This window comes from Phocoena sinus, chromosome 15 (genome assembly GCF_008692025.1).
Source record: "Phocoena sinus isolate mPhoSin1 chromosome 15, mPhoSin1.pri, whole genome shotgun sequence".
Taxonomy (NCBI): Eukaryota; Metazoa; Chordata; class Mammalia; order Artiodactyla; family Phocoenidae; genus Phocoena; species Phocoena sinus.
The window spans coordinates 23,698,602-23,715,952 of NC_045777.1; the positions used below are offsets into that span (position 1 = coordinate 23,698,602).

The following is a 17,351-nucleotide window of genomic DNA, read 5'->3' on the forward strand; positions in this document are numbered from 1 at the left end:
GTGAGGATGGCATAGGATAAGGGAGACCTGTTAAAAGAGGGTAATGCAGTAAGCCTGGTGAGAGATGATGATGGCTTGGACTAGGTAGTGCAAATAGTGAGGAGTTGGGGCTTCCCTGGTGGCGCAGTGGTTGAGTCTGCCTGCTGATGCAGGGGACACGGGTTCGTGCCCCGGTCCGGGAAGATCCCACATGCTGCGGAGCGGCTGCGCCCGTGAGCCATGGCCGCTGAGCCTGCGCGTCCAGAGCCTGTGCTCTGCAACGGGAGAGGCCACAACAGTGAGAGGCCTGCATACCGCAAAAAAAAAAATAGTGAGGAGTTGGACCTGAACAGCTGATCATAGGCTAGGAGAATCCATGTGGGGGATCATAACTCTGCCTCAAGGTGTAGAGCCCCAGGGTTAGTGGGAAATCATTGGAGGAAGAGACTTTGGGGAGCAGAATCTAGATCATGGCTGTATTGGGGGCAGTATTGGGCTTGGAACTTGGATTAGGGTCTGGTCTGGAGCCAGTAAAGGCATCAGAGTGAGATTCATTGGTCTGTGAGAAGATCAGGGTTGGAGTCTGGGTCTGGGGAATGTTATTAGGATTGGGACCAGTTTTGGGCTGAGGACTAGTTTGGGGTCAAAGTTGTTGTTGGAGGCCAGTACACTTTTTCTGCATCTTCCCGTCATATTCTTGGACCAGGGTTGGTTGTAACCACCATCTCCCATCCCATTGAGCTTACCCAGGGGGATTGGAGGAATATGGAAGCTATAGGGGCTTCTCTTCCTTGGGTGTCATGGGGGTAGACACAGGCTCAGCCCTGCCTGGTTGAAGCCAGCTGACTTTACAAGTTGGGACCTACAGTCAGGGAGGGGTGAGGAAGGTGCTTGATTCAGGTCTTTTTCCCCCCAGATGGCCCACTGCGTGACCTTGGTTCAGCTGTCCATTTCATGTGACCACCTCATTGACAAGGACATCAGCTCCAAGTCTGACCCACTCTGCGTCCTTTTACAGGATGTGGGAGGGGGCAAATGGGCTGAGGTAAGAAGGACTATGGGGGATAAAGTTGTGGAGGGAGGCTAGGACTCTTTTGGGTTGGAAGGTGCATGACTGTGATGCTTATTGGCTTCTGCCCACAGCTTGGCCGGACTGAGCGAATACGGAACTGTTCGAGCCCTGAGTTCTCCAAGACTCTGCAGCTTGAGTACCACTTTGAAACAGTCCAAAAGCTCCGATTTGGCATCTATGACATAGACAACAAGACACCTGAGCTGGGGGATGATGACTTCCTAGGAGGGGCTGAGTGTTCCCTAGGACAGGTATGCACAGCCAGGGATTAGAATCCTTCAGACACAGGTTAAGTAAGAGCGCTGTCAGATAAACCAGACTGCTTGGAACTTGGAGGTTGGGGTCAAACAGGACCTAGCCTTGTCTGAGACCTTGGTACCCCACCCACCCCTGCTCTGCCCCAGATTGTGTCCAGTCGGATACTAACTCTACCCTTGATGCTGAAGCCTGGAAAACCTGCTGGGCGAGGGACCATCACGGTAAGGAGGAACTCTGCTGGGGTTTGTGGGTGGTTGTGTACTTATATCCATGAGGAATTCATGAGATGGTACAGTCTCCTGCTTCTTCCCCTACCTAGGTCTCAGCTCAGGAGCTAAAGGATAGTCGTGTCGTGACCATGGAGGTGGAGGCCAGAAACCTAGATAAGAAGGTGTGTGTGGAAGGAGGCCTTGGGAGTTCAAGAATTAAGCGGACAGGGATGGTGTGTTGGAAGGGGAAGGGTGAGAAGGTCTTTCATAGTGGTTGTCAGATGCCTGAGTCTAAACTGCGGTCTCTGTGATATTGACAGGACTTCCTGGGAAAATCGGATCCGTTCTTGGAGTTTTTCCATCAGGGTGATGGGAAATGGCACCTGGCATACAGATCTGAGGTGTGAGACCCCTGGGATTGGGTATGATGGGGTAGGAGAGAATCTCCTGGGGCTTGTGATTACCAGGGTTTGGAGCACAGGGCTAAAGAGTCTGTATATGGGTAAGAAGAATGGCAGCTCCCCACATGCCAACGCAGAGCTCACTAGAGGCCTTGCCCTCCACCTTCAGGTCATCAAGAACAACCTGAACCCTACTTGGAAGCGCTTCTCTGTTCCCCTTCAACACTTCTGTGGGGGAGACCCCAGCACACCCATCCAGGTGAGGAGCTTGCCTCCTGAGTGGACTGAGCAGGGGCAGAGAGCCTGGGGAGGGATTTATTCTCACCTGCCACCTGCCTCCTGGTCTTTATATATACACACACCTTCCCTCCTAGGTGCGATGCTCCGATTATGACAGTGATGGCTCACATGACCTCATTGGTACCTTCCACACCAGCTTGGCCCAGCTGCAAGCAGTCCCAGTGAGTGCTGGCTCAGGGGTATTGAGGTGGGCCTAGGGGCTGCAGCTCCAGGAAGAGAGGGAGGGCAGGGCAGCTCCAATCCTAGCTAATGCTCTAGAAGTTTCCTACTCTAATTTTTCTTTCCTTACCAGGCTGAGTTTGAATGCATCCACCTTGAGAAACAGCAGAAAAAGAAAAGCTACAAGAACTCTGGAACTATCTGTGTCAAGATTTGTCAGGTGAGACAATAGCCCATGTGACCCAGTCTCTGACTTCTAAGCTCCGTGACCCCAACCCCTTCACTCCAGCTATGACCATGGTTTCATCTACAGGTAGAAACAGAATATTCATTCTTGGACTATGTGATGGGAGGCTGTCAAATCAACTTCACTGTAAGTTGCTTCATCAGGGGCAGGAGCACAGATCCAGGGCGCAAGGTGGCCTTCAGCTCCCCTCCTCTCCTCCTCCCAGGTGGGTGTGGACTTCACGGGCTCCAATGGAGACCCTTCCTCACCTGATTCCCTGCACTACCTGAGCCCAACAGGGGTCAATGAGTACCTGACAGCACTGTGGAGTGTGGGCAGTGTGGTTCAGGACTATGATTCGTAAGTAACTTTGTCTCTTGCCCGTCCCCACTTCCTGCAGATGCTTTAGCCTCTGGGCTTATGGTCCTCTCACTGCTTCTTCCCCCATTCACTGTCTTCCCACAGGGACAAGCTGTTCCCAGCATTTGGATTTGGGGCCCAGGTACCCCCTGACTGGCAGGTGAGTGTTTTTTTCCCCTCCCCTACTCCTGTTTTTAGTTTCAGGGTCCTGATTTTGGGGGATGTAGTAAACTTGCTGCTTGGCATCCCAGAGTTGCAGAGATGTATCCTTACAGGCATGTATATAACAAATGCTCAGGACTAAATACCTCCTGTATGTTGCTTGGTACATACCATAATGCCCTTTTTCTTAGCACAAAAGTGGTCATGGGGAAAGAACCTCATTTTTTTTCTTGCCCTCAGGTCTCCCATGAATTTGCCTTGAACTTCAACCCTAACAACCCCTACTGTGCAGGTAAGTCCCCGATCCTCCAGCGTAAGGTATATCTGTCCATATCTAGAGAGGCAAGGGAGAATGGGGGTGGGGAGATAGACACCTGACTCCATTGGCCAGAGGAGTGGATTTTAGAGCTAGGCCTCTGGAGTCAAATCTTTATCCTGCCACTTGCTAATCATATGACTTGGGGCCAGTTGCTTAGCTTTTGTGTGCTTTGGCTTCATAATAAGACTAAATATTATAGGATATTGAGTATTTAAGAAGATGCATATAAAGTTTGAAGCAGTAAGCCTGGCACATACTAAGTGTTCTCTAAACTATGAGAGCTGTTATTTTATCATTATTATCTTTGCCTAGAAGTTCACAGGGCATCAGTGGAAGCCTTGGTGCCTCCCTGCAGCTCTATTCAGGGTACTTTTTGCCCCACACTCTTTTGTCTAGAGAGGGCCAAACCCAGTGTTTCCCTAGAACCCACACAAGAGCAACAAGCTGAAGTGGAAAACTTGACCTGACCTGATCTGACCTGGGTTTTTATTTTTGACATGGGTTCAGACTTAGAGAAAAGTTGCGAGAATAGTTACAGGGATTCAGGTCACTGGGGATCCAGGGTCAGGGCCTGAGTCACAGGGGCTGTTATTTACCTTCATCCAGATTCCTCAGACATGGACATTTTACCACATTTGCTGTGTCATTCTCTCACTCAGATTTTCTCTCTTCCTCCTCTCTCTCTCTATATATATACATTTTTTTCCCAGAAATGTTTGAGAACTGTGGTGAATAATCCCTGCCCCAAGTTTGCCTCCATGGCCCCATCAACTTTGCACTCATCATCATCTGCATGGCCCTTTATCCCTGAATACTTCAGTGTTCCCTAAAATCAAAGACATTCTCTTAAATAACCACAGTGCAATTCTCAAAATCAGGAAATTAACATCAATACAATACTGTTACTCAATCTATAAAATTTATTCAAAATTTTCCAGTTGTCCTCTTTTATAGCAAAAGAAAATCTTGGATCACACATTTCATTCAGTTGTCTTCCAGAGTTCTTCATGTCTTTCACGATATTGACATTTTTTAAGGTTAAAGGCCAGATCGTTTGTAGAATGTCCTTCAGTTTGGGTTTACCTGATATTTCCTCATAATTAGATTCAAATTATGCATTTTTGGCGGGAATACCACAGAAGCCATGCTGTGTATTCAGGAGGCACATGATGTTGATTTATCCTCTTACAAGTCATATTAACTTCGATCACTTGGTTAAGGTAGAGTCTACCAGGTTTCTCTACTATACAAGTACTGTTATTTTCTTTTTTTTTTTTGCGGTACGCGGGCCTCTCACTGTTGTGGCTTCTCCCGTTGCGGAGCAACAGGCTCCGGACGCGCAGGCTCAGCGGCCATGGCTCACGGGCACAGCCGCTTCGCGGCTCGCGGCATGTGGGATCTTCCCGGACCGGGGCACGAACCCGTATCCCTTGCATCTGCAGGCGGACTCTCAACCACTGCTGTTTTTTTCTTTATATGTAATTTAAAAAAATTCTTTTTATGAAGTATAGTTGATTTACAATGTTGTGTTAGTTTCCAGTGTACAGCAAAGTGATTCAGTTTATATATATATATATATATATATATATATATATATATATATATACACAGTTTATATACACACACACATATATATCTTTCTCATATTCTTTTCCATTATGGCTTATTACAGGATATTGAATATAGTTCCCTGTGTTACACAGCAGGACCTTGTTGTTTATCTATTTTATGTATAGTAATTTGTATTGGCTAATCCCAAACTCCTAATTGATCCCTCCCCTATTCCCTTTCCCCTTTGTTGACCATAAATTTGTTTTCTATGTCTGTGAGTCTGTTTCTGTTTTGTACACAAGTTCATTTGTATCATATTTTAAAATATTTCACTTTTTATTTATTTATTTGGTTGCGCTGGGTCTTAGTTGTGGCAGGCGGGCTCCTTAGTTGCAGCTCGTGGGCTCCTTAATTGAGGCCACCAGGCTCCTTAGTTGTGGCATGCGAACTCATAGTTGCGGCATGCATGTGGGATCTAGTTCCCTGACCAGGGATTGAACCCGGGCCCCGTGCATTGGGAGCTCAGTCTTAACCACTGTACCACCAGGGAAGTCCCTGTATCATATTTTAGATTCCACATATGAGTGTTATTAGTCTTTCTCTTTCTGACTGACTTAGTGTGATAAGCTCTAGGTCCATCCATGTTGATGCAAATGGCAATATTTCACTCCTTTTTATGGCTGAGTAGTATTCCACTGTGTGTATGTGTCACGTCTTTTTTTTAATTCTAATTTTTAATCAATTTATTTATTTTTATTTTTTGGCCGTGCCGCGTGGCATGCGGGATCTTAGTTCCCCAACCAGGGATCAAACCCATGCCTCCTGCAGTAGAAGCACAGAGTCCTAACCACTGGACCACCAGGGAATTCCATGCATTTCTCTGATAATTAGCAATGTTGAGCATCTTTTCATGTGCCTATTGGCCATCTGTATGTCTTTTTTTTTCTTTTTAATAAATGTATCTATTTTTGGCTGCATTGGGTCTTCATTGCTGCATGTGGGCTTTCTCTAGTTGTGGCAAGCAGGAGCTACTCTTCGTTGTGGTGCACAGGCTTCTCATTGCGGTGGCTTCTATTGTTGTGGAGCACGGGCTCTAGGCATGCAGGCTTCATTAGTTGTGGCTCGTGGGCTCTAGAGCACAGGCTCAGTAGTTGTGGTGCATGGGCTTAGTTGCTTCACGGCATGTGGGATCTTCCCAGACCAGGGCTCGAACCGTGTCCCCTGCATAAGTAGGCGGATTCTTTTTTTTTTTTTTTGCGGTACGTGGGCCTCTCACTGTCGTGGCCTCTGCCGTTGCGGAGCACAGGCTTCAGACGCGCAGGCTCAGCGGCCACAGCTCACGGGCCCAGCCACTCCGTGGCATGTGGGATCTTCCCGGACCGGGGTACGAACCCGTGTCCCCTGCGTCGGCAGGCGTACTCTCAACCACTGCGCCACCAGGGAAGCCTGGTAGGCGGATTCTTAACCACTGTGCCACCAGAGAAGTCCCTGTATGTCTTCTTTAAAGAAGTGTCTGTTTAGGTCTTTGGCCCATTTTTCGATTGGGTTGTTTTTTTTGTTACTGAGTTGTGTGAGCTGTTTGTATATCTTAGATATTAATCCCTTGTCGGTCGTATCATTTCCAAATATTTTCTCGCAGTCTGTAGGTTGTCTTTTCGTTTTGTTTACGGTTTCTTTTGCTGTACAGAAGCTTGTAAGTTTGATTAGGTCCCATTTGTTTATTTTTGCTTTTATTTCTATTTCCTTGGGAGACCGACTTAAGAAAACATTGGTACAATTTATGTCAGAGAATGTTTTGCCTATGTTCTCTTTTAGGAGTTTTATGGTGTCCTGTCTTATATTTAAGTCGTTAAGCCATTTTGAGTTTATTTTTGTGTATGGTGTGAGGGAGTGTTCTAACTTCACTGGTTTGCACGCGGCCGTCCAGCTTTCCCAACAGCACTTACTGAAGAGACTATCTTTTCTCCATTGTATATTCTTGCCTCCTTTATCAAAGGTAATTGACCATACGTGTGTGAGTCTGTTTTTTTTTTCCTTTTAATTAATAATTAATAAGTATCCTTTGGGAGGATACTTTGAGGCTGTATAAATATCCAATCACTCATCAGTTTTTACCCTCTAGTTTTAGAATCCATTGATGATCCTTGCCTGAATCAATTATCTCTGATTGTCAAATGATTCTATAATTTCTCCTTCTACATTTATTAAGGAAGAACGTTTTCTTCTCTCCCATTATTTAATATCTCTGTGGATTCTTATGTTATTAAATGGGTTATAATTCATTATTTTATTAAGTGGGTTATAATCTGATGCTCTCAGCACTCCTAGATTTGTTCAGGGGATTCCCCCTAATCTGGGTTTTAATTCAAGCTGTGATTTAGGGCATGTGCCTTTCCTCTCTTTGGCCTTAATTTTCTCATCTGTAGGAGAGGGTTAAGAACTGTGGGTTACAGGGATGATTGAATGAAATGCACCCAGGTTCCTAAATCTCCTTGGCCAGTATAGAGTGATGTCAGGACTAGCTGAACCCTGACAGGCCCAGTATTTTATAGTATTCTTTGCCTTTCTTTTCTAGGCATCCAGGGCATTGTGGATGCTTACCGCCAGGCCCTGCCCCAAGTTCGGCTCTATGGCCCTACCAACTTTGCACCCATCATCAACCATGTGGCTAGGTTTGCAGCCCAGGCTGCACATCAGAGGACGGCCTCGGTGAGGGTCATGGGAGGTAGTGGGTGGGGAGAGGGGACTTGGTCAGGGCCTCCCTTGTAACAGGAGGCTTCTTGTCAGTGTGGGAATATGTGGCTGGAATGTTTAGAGGGTCTGCCTCAGTATATGAATGAACTTGCCCTTAGCAATACTTCGTGCTGTTGCTGCTGACCGATGGTGCTGTGACAGATGTGGAGGCCACACGTGAGGCTGTGGTTCGTGCCTCCTTCTTGCCCATGTCAGTGATCATCGTGGGTGTGGGTGGTGCTGACTTCGAGGCCATGGAGCAGCTGGATGCTGATGGTGGACCCCTGCGTACACGCTCCGGGGAGGCAGCTGCTCGTGACATAGTGCAGTTTGTGCCCTACCGCCGCTTCCAGAATGTGAGTAGGGACAAGCTTGGTGGAGTCTGTCCACCGAGAGGTGGAGTTTAGTCTTCCACCTCTCCCTGATGTGAGTGGGGATACTTACCCTTTCATCTGAGCCTGGGGCAGGGTTGGGTGTTGGATTTTGTATCCTTTCTGGGGTATGAAATGTAGACCTGGGGAAGCTGTCATGGGTCATCACTGAACTTGCCCCTCTTCTCCTTGGCAGGCCCCTCGAGAGGCACTGGCGCAGACTGTACTTGCAGAAGTACCCACGCAACTGGTCTCCTACTTCAAGGCCCAAGGTTGGGCCCCACTCAAAGCACTTCCACCTGCAGCCAAGGGCCCTGCACAGGTCCCTCAGGCCTAGATTCCCTTGGAGGGGTAGACTGTGGCCAGTCCTCAGTCCTGTGTTCCTAAGGTCCCCCAACCCTGAACACATTCCCTAGTGCTAGCACTTTATGTTTTATACTTTTATGCTTACTTTTATACTTGCTATAGCCACTCTTGATGTCACCTGCTTGTCCCTGGAGCCTCTCATTCAATAAAGATCAATGAAGACCACACTTTTCTACCACTCTGTGTTTCTGGGTGGGAATCTGCTACTAGCCACGTTTACTTCTCCTCTCTGAGCTTATTTGTTGACCTTAGGGATTGTTGAGTGAAGGATTCATCTGATATAATAGCCCCACTCAAAGAAATTGGGTATTCCTAGTCACATATCTAGAGACACTGACTCTGTTTTTGAAAATGCAAAGACTGAATGTAAGCCAAACACCTAGCCTGCCCTGCCTCAGAGCAGAGCTGAGCCGTGAACACAGACAAGGTGGAAAGTGCTAGGGGAGGGCTGAGTTTTAAGATGGAGCAGGAGCTATGCTAGACTTCCTGGAGGGATGGAGCAGTGGTGGTTCTAGTCCTAAAAATAGGCTATAAGCCTAAATTTTTTAATAGCTAATTTTTTTTCTTACTAGAAAATAAATGTGTATATTCATTTTAGGAAAAAATAAATATCACCCAAACTCCTATGTCCCAATAAAATATTTGGTGCATATTTTTTAGTACTTTATGCATATTTTTAGTGATACATGTTTTTTTGTTTTACAAAATTGGGATCATACCATACATACTATTTTAGTATGCTTTAAATGTTTTTAAAATGTGTGCTAGTTAGTACAAAATTATTTCAAATATAAATATTGTATAAAATAGATTATGGAGCAGGGTATATTTTCTAGGCTGACAGATTTTTCCCCAAATAGATATTATACTGTTTGCACTTTGTTTTTATTGTATTTTGGGTATTTTATCCATTAGAACTTACTGCTGACCTCATTTTTTCTAATGCTTGTGTATGAGTGTACTATAGCTTATTTAGCCAATCCCTAATTTATCAAGATTTGGGTCCCTTCTAGTTTTCTTCTGTTATAACAAACAGTGCTATAAGGAATATCCTTCTACATTTATCTGTGCATTTACAGGAATGTTTCTGAAGGATTTATTCCTACAAGTGAAAATGCTCAAAAGATAGGAATATTTAACATTTTAATAGATATTATAAATTGCCTTTCATAACAATTTTTTACCCATTTTGTTAATCTTACAGGCAAAAAAAATCTCATTTTTAGTTTGAATTTATTTATGAAGGCTAGGTATCATTTTATATGTTTATTTGTCGATTGTATTTCTTCTGAACAGCCTTTTTATAGATTGTTGTTGTTGTCCTTATAGCCCTTATTCTGTTACATTCAGTTATTAATACATGTTGAAAATATTTCCTCCAAGGCTATTGTCTTTTCAGTTATAGTATCTTTTGGTCTATGTAACTCTTCGGATATGGAAATTAAAAATTTTTATGTATACCAACCTAGCTTGCTTTTTAAGAAATTATTCATATATCATTATTTACTTTTCATGACATTAAACATTCCCTTATATTACCATTTCTATTGTCTCCATATTAGTTTTGTAGTGTACTTTGTCTTCTTAGATACTATTTCCAGTTTTTTCCTTCATGAACAACAGTAGGATGGACATCCTTAAAGTATTAACTTAGATTATACCTAGGTATCCTTTGGATCCATGCTTAGAAGTGGAATTGCAGTGATTAAAAAGTATAAAAAAATTTAAGGCTTGGGGCTTCCCTGGTGGCGCAGTGGTTGAGAGTCCGCCTGCCGATGCAGGGGACACAGGTTCGTGCCCCGGTCTGGGAAGATCCCACATGCCGCGGAGCGGCTAGGCCCGTGAACCATGGCTGCTGAGCCTGCACGTCCGGAGCCTGTGCTCCGCAACGGGAGAGGCCACAACAGTGAGAGGCCTGCGTACCGCAAAAAAAATTTAAGGCTTTTGGTACTTACTATGAAGTTGCCCTCTAGAAAAGCTGTATTAGTTCATTAGTTAGAAAACCTTAGGCTTTAAGAGTAATAACCCCAAAATTTAAACAGATGGATGCATGTTCCACTCCCCCCACATACTCATGCATTCCACTTTCTAGAGGTGTAACCACTGTTAATAGTCTATATATTCTTCCAAAACATGAACACACTACAAAGGATCCTAATGGTCAAGATGTTGCGTGTTTCTTTGTTCACACTTGTTTTCCTTTTCTCCTCTTGGCCTGGGTAGAACTCATTAACCCTTTAATGTTCGTCTCCTCCCTCTTTTTCCCTCCCATTCTACTTTTGACCCTTAGAGTGAAGAGTTGTTGGATCAATGGATTCTCCCATTTTCTGGAGCATCGTCTCTCCCCTACGAGGCTCCTTGAGGGCAGGGACTGGTAAATACTAGACCACCTGTACGTGCCTAGCATAGTCGTGCACTCAGGTCCCAGTAAAGACAACCTGAGTAAAGGCGACCAGGCCTGCATCAACTCTGACTCAGATGCTTCCTAAAGGTTCTCAAGTCTCCCTAGTTTTTACCTGAAGGGGTAGTTCCTCCTCCACCTGCACCTAGCAAGAGTTGGGGTGAGAATTGAGGTGCACAAGCATGGCTTCATGCTGACTGGCAGCTCTGCAAGAGGGCGGTAGGCTTGGGGTCCTGCTGTGTTTAAGCTCATTAGCTGTGTGACCTTGAGCAACTTTCCTGACCTGAGTGGCTTCTGCCTCTGTGGCTGTGAAGATTAGTTAGGGTAAGGCATGTAACGTCCAGAGTACTGTCTGGTGCACATGGTAAACACTCCATAAACGTCATCTACTGCTGCGCCCTCAAAGAGGGTGTTTTGGTAGACGCCCCAACCATGTTTATATACCAAAGGCAACTAGAGCGCCACACACCCCTCTTCCTGCAGTAGCCCTCCCAGCACTGATCCAGCTTCTTTCAGCATAGACCTCCACTCTACTCCAACAATCAGCATGTTTAATGGGCCCCCCCTGTGGCACTGTCCCCTGCCCCCTCTGAGGTTTGAATGCCGTGGGCTCGGACTCGATACAAGCATGTGAAATGGGGGTGGCCCCAGTTGCTTAGAATCTGGATCTTCACCTTGGGAAAGGCAGCTGGGGGGTCATTCTGGGGAGACAAATGGATCATGCCAAGGCCTGGTCTCCCAAGGACTGCCTTCCTCCCCAATATTCCTTCACTGTGAGACAAACATACCTCTAGGTGGAAAGTCTGAATCTCAGATTTCTCCACATCGAAGGTGAATTTCCCCAAGAAAACTTCAGTCTCATCATCAACCTGGAGGCCCTAGTAAGTGAAGAATGAGTGGAGGAACAGTGAGGCACAGGTGGAGGAGGGAGAGTAACTGTTTAGCACCAATTCTGTTCAGTATCTGTATGCATACTCTTATTTATTTTTTGGTGTTAGGATAGTATAGTGTGGAATGTGGGCTCAAAGAAATCAAGTTGCAAATTTTAGTTCGACCACTTGCACTTCATAGGTTGTTGTGTGGATGCAAGGATATATAATCCATGTAAAGTACTCTGCACAGAGTAAGCACTCAATAAACCATAACTAATATTTGAATATGGTTATAATTATAACCTGCAGCAGCCTTGAGAGGCAAGTGGTAGTATCTCCATTTTATGGATGAGCGAGCAAAGACTCAGTAGTCTCAGTTTTCATGACTGCCTTGTGCTCTTTAGGCAAAAATCCCCCACCTCCTTGGCCTCAGCCCCACTTACATAGACTGCGAAGTCACGCGGGGCGCTCTTGGCTCCCCGGGTGTGTGCCACGCTGGGCGGTGGATGCTGCAGAGTGACGTCGCTCAGCTGCACACGACCCGGCAACTGGATCACCACCTGGCCCTGGTCGCCCTCAAAAGCCCAGCAATTCCCAGGGAACACATCTGGCTGCAGGCGGGCAGACAGACACACAGTCCATCAGAACCACAGGACAGGTTGACCCCATCATGGGCCCCGCCCAGTCCTCCAACCCCAGCCCGGTGTCCACCCAGGGCCCCAGTACCTAGCAGGGCCAGGTCTCTCCAGTATCACGTTGTCCTCGGCCTCACCCAAAGCCTCACCCCAAACAAGCCAGGCCCTGCCTCCAGGACTTCTGCCCAGCAGGGCCCCGCCTGGCGCCACGCCCTCAGTTCAGTCAGGTCCCACCCCAGGGGAGCTGCGGGGGTCCTTTTCCCAGAGTCCCGCCCCGTTCAGCGATCTAGGTTCCAGGCCCACCTCCAGGATAACCATGGGCGGTCGCGCATAGTTCCAGAAGCTGAAGCGATTCCAGAAGTAGGCAGTGTTCGCATCCTCGTAGTCGGGGGACGTCTTCTCTAGGTCGATGGAGGCTCCTGGAGCCGGGAGAAGCAAACACTCAGGGGCTCCTAGGCCTGACTGACAGCTGGGGCAGGGTCTGTTTGAGGTTGGTCTCCTGGAGCCAGTCATGTGCATAGTTCTGTCTGTGTCTCTGAGTCTTACCCACAGAGCTCAGCGCATAGTCGGGTTTCCGCACAAAGTCCTCACTCAGCCTCTGGAATACGAGTTTGGCCACTCTCTGAAAAGAGAGAGTGCGGGGCCTGGAGGGGCGGGGCTTGCGGGTAGCTTTTATAGTGGGGCAGAGTTCTCCGGGGATAGACTTTGTGGGCCCCGGGAGAAATTCCAAAGGCGGGGCTCTAGGCAGGGCCTTAAGGCTCAGGACCCAGGGAGCGGAGCTGCAAGGTGCGCCGGGACTGTGCAATGGGCAGAGCCACGGGGCCAGGCTCCTGGGGCCCGAGCTCCTGGACCTGGTTCTGAGAACAGGATGAGTCTGCGGGGCTCACCTCGCTGTTGGCTGCGCGAACGCTGGACACTTCCTTGTGGAGTTTAACCAGCTCAGCCCGGAGCTGCTGCAGCTGCTGCCCCTGGGAGCGCACACGCTCGTGGTATTCGCTGCAGACAGAAGGTTGGCACGGTGCAGTTGGCTCCCTGTCCCCCTGGACACTTCAGCACCTTTGAGGCCCCCAACTCCCCACCCCAGGTGCCCTCTCTCACCTTAGAGTCAGTATCTCCTTAGGTTCCTGTTGGAGGGAGGAGGGAGGGACAAAATACCGTGCTGCTGAGCTCCCACCCACCTCCGTTCCCACCTCAGTGTGGGAGGCCAGACTCAAAGGGCCTTGCTTCTGAGGACTGCCAACCCCTGCCCCCCTGCCCTGCCCTTCCAGGACCTCTCAGAGACAGACCCTCAAGCACCTCTGGGCACAATCCTTCAGAAATCTCCTGTTTATATCCAGCCTTTCCTTAGGGTTATAGCTTCCAGCACTGCCCTGCTCCCAGCGGCCCAGGGGACTCCACACAACCTGCAGGTTCACAGCCTGCCAACCACCCACCCCGGGACAGTCTCCCCGACTCACATTCTCCAAAGGAGGGGCCAGGTACCGGAGTCCCCACCAGAGTGCTGGAGAAAGAGGGGGCTGGTCTCAGGGGAAGAGAAGTGAGAGGGTTTCCCTGGCATAAAGCGGACAGTGGGGAGAGAAGAGGCTTGAAGGGGCTGAGTCTGAGGGGGGGACTAGAAGGCTCTGAAGGGGACTGTGAGGATCTGTGAGCCTCTGAAGAGACTGAGTGGGCTGAAGGGTACAGGAGAAAATGTACCACGTTTGCCTCCAAAGCAGCCAGGGCTAGGGCCTAGGGAATTCACCGCCCTCTCACCTGCCAGAAAGAGGCTCAGCAGTGACACAGCCGTGAGCAGGAAGCGGATGGAACAGACCTCCCTAAAGAACCGGAGGGAGGCTGAGGCCCCGATACCCTAGCGAACCCCACGGACCCCACCCCAGTGTCCTAGACCCAGCTCCTGTGAACACAGGTGTGAATCGGCTCAAGCCGCAGCGGGGTCTGGCCCTGCTCCCCACCCCCTCAAGGAGCAGCCCCTGGGGCTCCCCTTTCCTTCCCTCTGACCTGTACACACTGACCAGCACACCTCCTACCAGGGATAACAACACTCTCAGCACCTGGAAGAGTGGGCCTGAGGAGAAGAGAGGGGGCTCAGAGAAGGGACTAGGCTTAGGGAGGGGGAGAGGTGAGGGGCTCACAGAGCGTGGTGTTCGAGGTTCAGAAGGGGCTTAGGAAGGGGGCTCGGGGATAGGGACTCAGGAACAGCGGTGTGGGCTAGGAGAATTAGATGCGGGTGAGGAGAATGATTTGGATTCTCATTCTCAGGGCAGATGGATCGGGCTCAGAGAAAGAGCTGGAGAATCAGACACGGGCTGGGGGCTCAGAACTGAAAACAGGGCCCCAGAGGTGAGAAATGGAATTCGGAGAGGGGGGCCAGAGGGTCAGAGGGGATCTGGGCTGGCCTGGCCCGTACTCAGGAAGCTCTTGGACACTCGCGGGGGAGGTATCTCCTGCCTCAGATCCAGAGTCGAGAGGTCGAGCTGCTCCTCAGGGACACCGGGAGAGCCAGCCGGTTCTGCGGGAGCCCAAGGGGCTCCATTGAGGCCTTGCGCACCGCAGGCCCGCTGTTTCCCCGGCACCTGGCCGCAGGTTCCCCAGCCCAGAAGCAGAGCAGCCTCAGAGGCTTTGGTCCCAATGCAGCCGCATCCCGGGTCTCTCGCAGCACTCTGACGCCCCCGCGCCCAGAAAGCTCAGTCTAGCCGTGGTCCCACCTCCCAAACGGTGGCCCCGCCCCCAGCCTTAGGTCTTGATACGGCCCCATTTCCCTGGTAGCCAACTCACGCTAACACCGAGGCCGCGCCTCCTCAGTGGTGCCCAATCACAGGACTTTCCCCGCCCCTCCCCAGGACAGTCCACCACACCGAGGGCCCCCTTTGGGGCATCTTATCTAGTACCTCCTCTTTTCACCCTACAGGTCCCGCCCCTTAGGAGGCGCCCAGATAGTTTTATCCCGCTTCCGCGCCAAGCCCCACCCCTTAGGCCCCACCCACTCCCTCCTCTCACCCGGTTTCGACCCCGCCCGCACCCGAGGCCCCGCCCCTCACGGTTGCCGCGCCACAGGCGGTCGGCCCACTGTGGCTCCGAGGCGCCGGCTTCAGCCGAGAGCTTTCAGCCCTTGTGGTTCTTCCGGGCACTCCAGCGCTCATGGCGGGCTCACCGCAGCTAGAGCCCCGGGCTCTTCTGCCCTCGGGCTCCCCGGGCTCCGGCCCAGCTGACCGGTGCCCGCAGCTGTCCCCCGAGGTGACGCTCATAGAGTGTCGCTGTAGAAGTTGGGCGTGTGCTTGTGCGGGAACGCGGCAGAGCCCGGGCGGGGGCTTCGCTGCATCCTGACCCCGGGCTGCCCCCCTCACGGACGCCAAAATCACCGCCTGAGCCGCCAAGGCCCTCGGCCCTCCCTCAGCAGGTGCGCGCCGCCGGTACCCCAAGGACTCTGAGTGCAGCCAGCGTGCCCGGCGGCCTGACCCAACCCTCTCCCCTATATCTGGGCCTGGCTGCTGACTTCATAGAGGAGACCAGGGTCTCCGCCGAACGCTCTGGTGTGGAGTCACAGAGTTAGTCGTGACGTCACTGGGGAGCCTTGGCAGTGTCTCTTATTCTTTCCCAGGTTAAAGCAAGCAGTGACATCACAGCACTTCCCAGAACACCCCGTCCAAAACTACACTCTGTGTAAAAGAATTTCTGTCCCCCTTCCTGCTTTGTTTTTCTCCTTAGCACTTATTACTGACATGCTATGTGTTTTCTTTTTCTTTCTTTCTTTCTTCCTTCCTTCCTTCCTTCCTTCCTTCCTTCCTTCCTTCCTTCCTTCCTTCCTCTTTCTTTCTTTCTTTCTTTCTTTCTTTCTTTCTTTCTTTCTTTCTTTCTTTCTTTCTTTCTTTCTTTCTTTCTTTCTTTCTTTCTTTCTTTTTTCTTTCCTTTCTTCCTCTCTTTCCATAACTGTTACTCCCAGTACAGCAGTAAACTTTATGAAGGCAGGGATTTTTGTTTTGTTCACTACTGTATCCTCCAGCGCCTAGATAGGCCTAGCATGTAGTAGGTGCTCAAATATCTGTGAATGAATAAATGTTAAGGAGCAAGGGATCACCCACAGCACTTCTCAATAAAGTCTTTTTAGTTTCTTAGTCTCTTTTGCTCTACAACCCATCAGGCCCCTCCTCTCATCCTAGTCATTAGGCCAGAGAACTCTGACCTCAGGGATCTGTGGGTTCCTCTCCCAGACCCATATTCACCAGGGGTCTGTGGGGTGAGAATTCAGTACCCACCAATCTCCATACCCACAATCAGACCATCTGAGTCACCTAGAAGGGAATGAGGAATCACACATGATCACAGCCAAGAGACCAGATGTTCCCAAACTCCTGCTGTGCAACAGGACAGTACCAGTGCAGCTTATAGAAATTCAGGTTCCCAGGCACACCTTGAGATATTACCTTAGCATTTCTAGAGTGGGTGCAGGAATTTTCATGTATATTTTTTTAAAGATTTATTTATTATTTATATATTTTATTTATTTTTGGATGTGTCAGGTCTCAGTTGTGGCATACAGGCTCTTCCTTGCGGTGCGCGGGCTCCCCTCTAGTTGTGGTACGAGGGTTTTCTCTTCTCTAGTTGAGGCTCGCGAGCTCAGTAGTTGTGGCATGTGGGCTTAATTGCCCGGAGGCATGTGGGATCTTAGTTCCCCGACCAGGCATCGAACCCACATCCCCTGCATTGTAAGGTGGATTCTTTACCACTGGACCACCAGGGATGTCCCAGAATGTGCATTTTTTTAAAAATTAATTATTTATTTTTGGCTGCGTTGGGTCTTTGTTGCTGCACACGGGCTTTCTTTTTTCTAGTTGCAGCGAGCGGGGGCTACTCTTCATTGCGGTGCGCAGGCCTCTCATTGCGGTGGCTTCTCTCATTGCGGAGCACGAGCTCTAGGCGCGCGGGCTTCATTAGTTGTGGCACGTGGGCTCAGTAGTTGTGGCTCACGGGCTCTAGAGC

General features: G+C 49.2%; 2 protein-coding genes across 11 annotated transcripts in view; one reads left to right on the forward strand and one right to left on the reverse strand.

Moving 5' to 3' along the window:
- Window positions 1–10,007, forward strand: part of LOC116739527 (RNA-binding protein 12) — a 38,563-nt gene extending 28,556 nt beyond the window's left edge. For 9 of the 10 annotated variants that reach the window (XM_032603881.1, XM_032603882.1, XM_032603879.1 and 6 more), the window contains 15 exons: window positions 896–1,024; window positions 1,123–1,302; window positions 1,456–1,530; window positions 1,629–1,700; window positions 1,839–1,919; window positions 2,089–2,178; window positions 2,294–2,380; window positions 2,512–2,598; window positions 2,692–2,751; window positions 2,831–2,964; window positions 3,070–3,124; window positions 3,367–3,418; window positions 7,572–7,705; window positions 7,849–8,085; window positions 8,297–10,007. In XM_032603881.1, the coding sequence (XP_032459772.1) occupies window positions 896–1,024; window positions 1,123–1,302; window positions 1,456–1,530; window positions 1,629–1,700; window positions 1,839–1,919; window positions 2,089–2,178; window positions 2,294–2,380; window positions 2,512–2,598; window positions 2,692–2,751; window positions 2,831–2,964; window positions 3,070–3,124; window positions 3,367–3,418; window positions 7,572–7,705; window positions 7,849–8,085; window positions 8,297–8,437 (1,614 nt within the window). In that variant the 3' untranslated portion in view covers window positions 8,438–10,007. The remainder of the gene's footprint in view (window positions 1–895; window positions 1,025–1,122; window positions 1,303–1,455; window positions 1,531–1,628; window positions 1,701–1,838; window positions 1,920–2,088; window positions 2,179–2,293; window positions 2,381–2,511; window positions 2,599–2,691; window positions 2,752–2,830; window positions 2,965–3,069; window positions 3,125–3,366; window positions 3,419–7,571; window positions 7,706–7,848; window positions 8,086–8,296) is intronic. The other variant, XM_032603883.1, reaches the window with a different exon arrangement.
- Window positions 10,008–10,386: 379 nt separating this feature from the next.
- Window positions 10,387–15,693, reverse strand: SPAG4 (sperm associated antigen 4). Its single transcript, XM_032603884.1, is given in 13 exon segments — window positions 10,387–11,568; window positions 11,656–11,745; window positions 12,183–12,350; window positions 12,678–12,793; window positions 12,921–12,996; window positions 13,262–13,370; window positions 13,473–13,498; window positions 13,832–13,875; window positions 14,127–14,188; window positions 14,373–14,439; window positions 14,782–14,883; window positions 15,394–15,624; window positions 15,627–15,693. Coding segments are annotated over 13 exon segments (1,308 nt in total). The 3' UTR covers window positions 10,387–11,418.
- Between the last annotated feature and the right edge of the window lie 1,658 nt (window positions 15,694–17,351).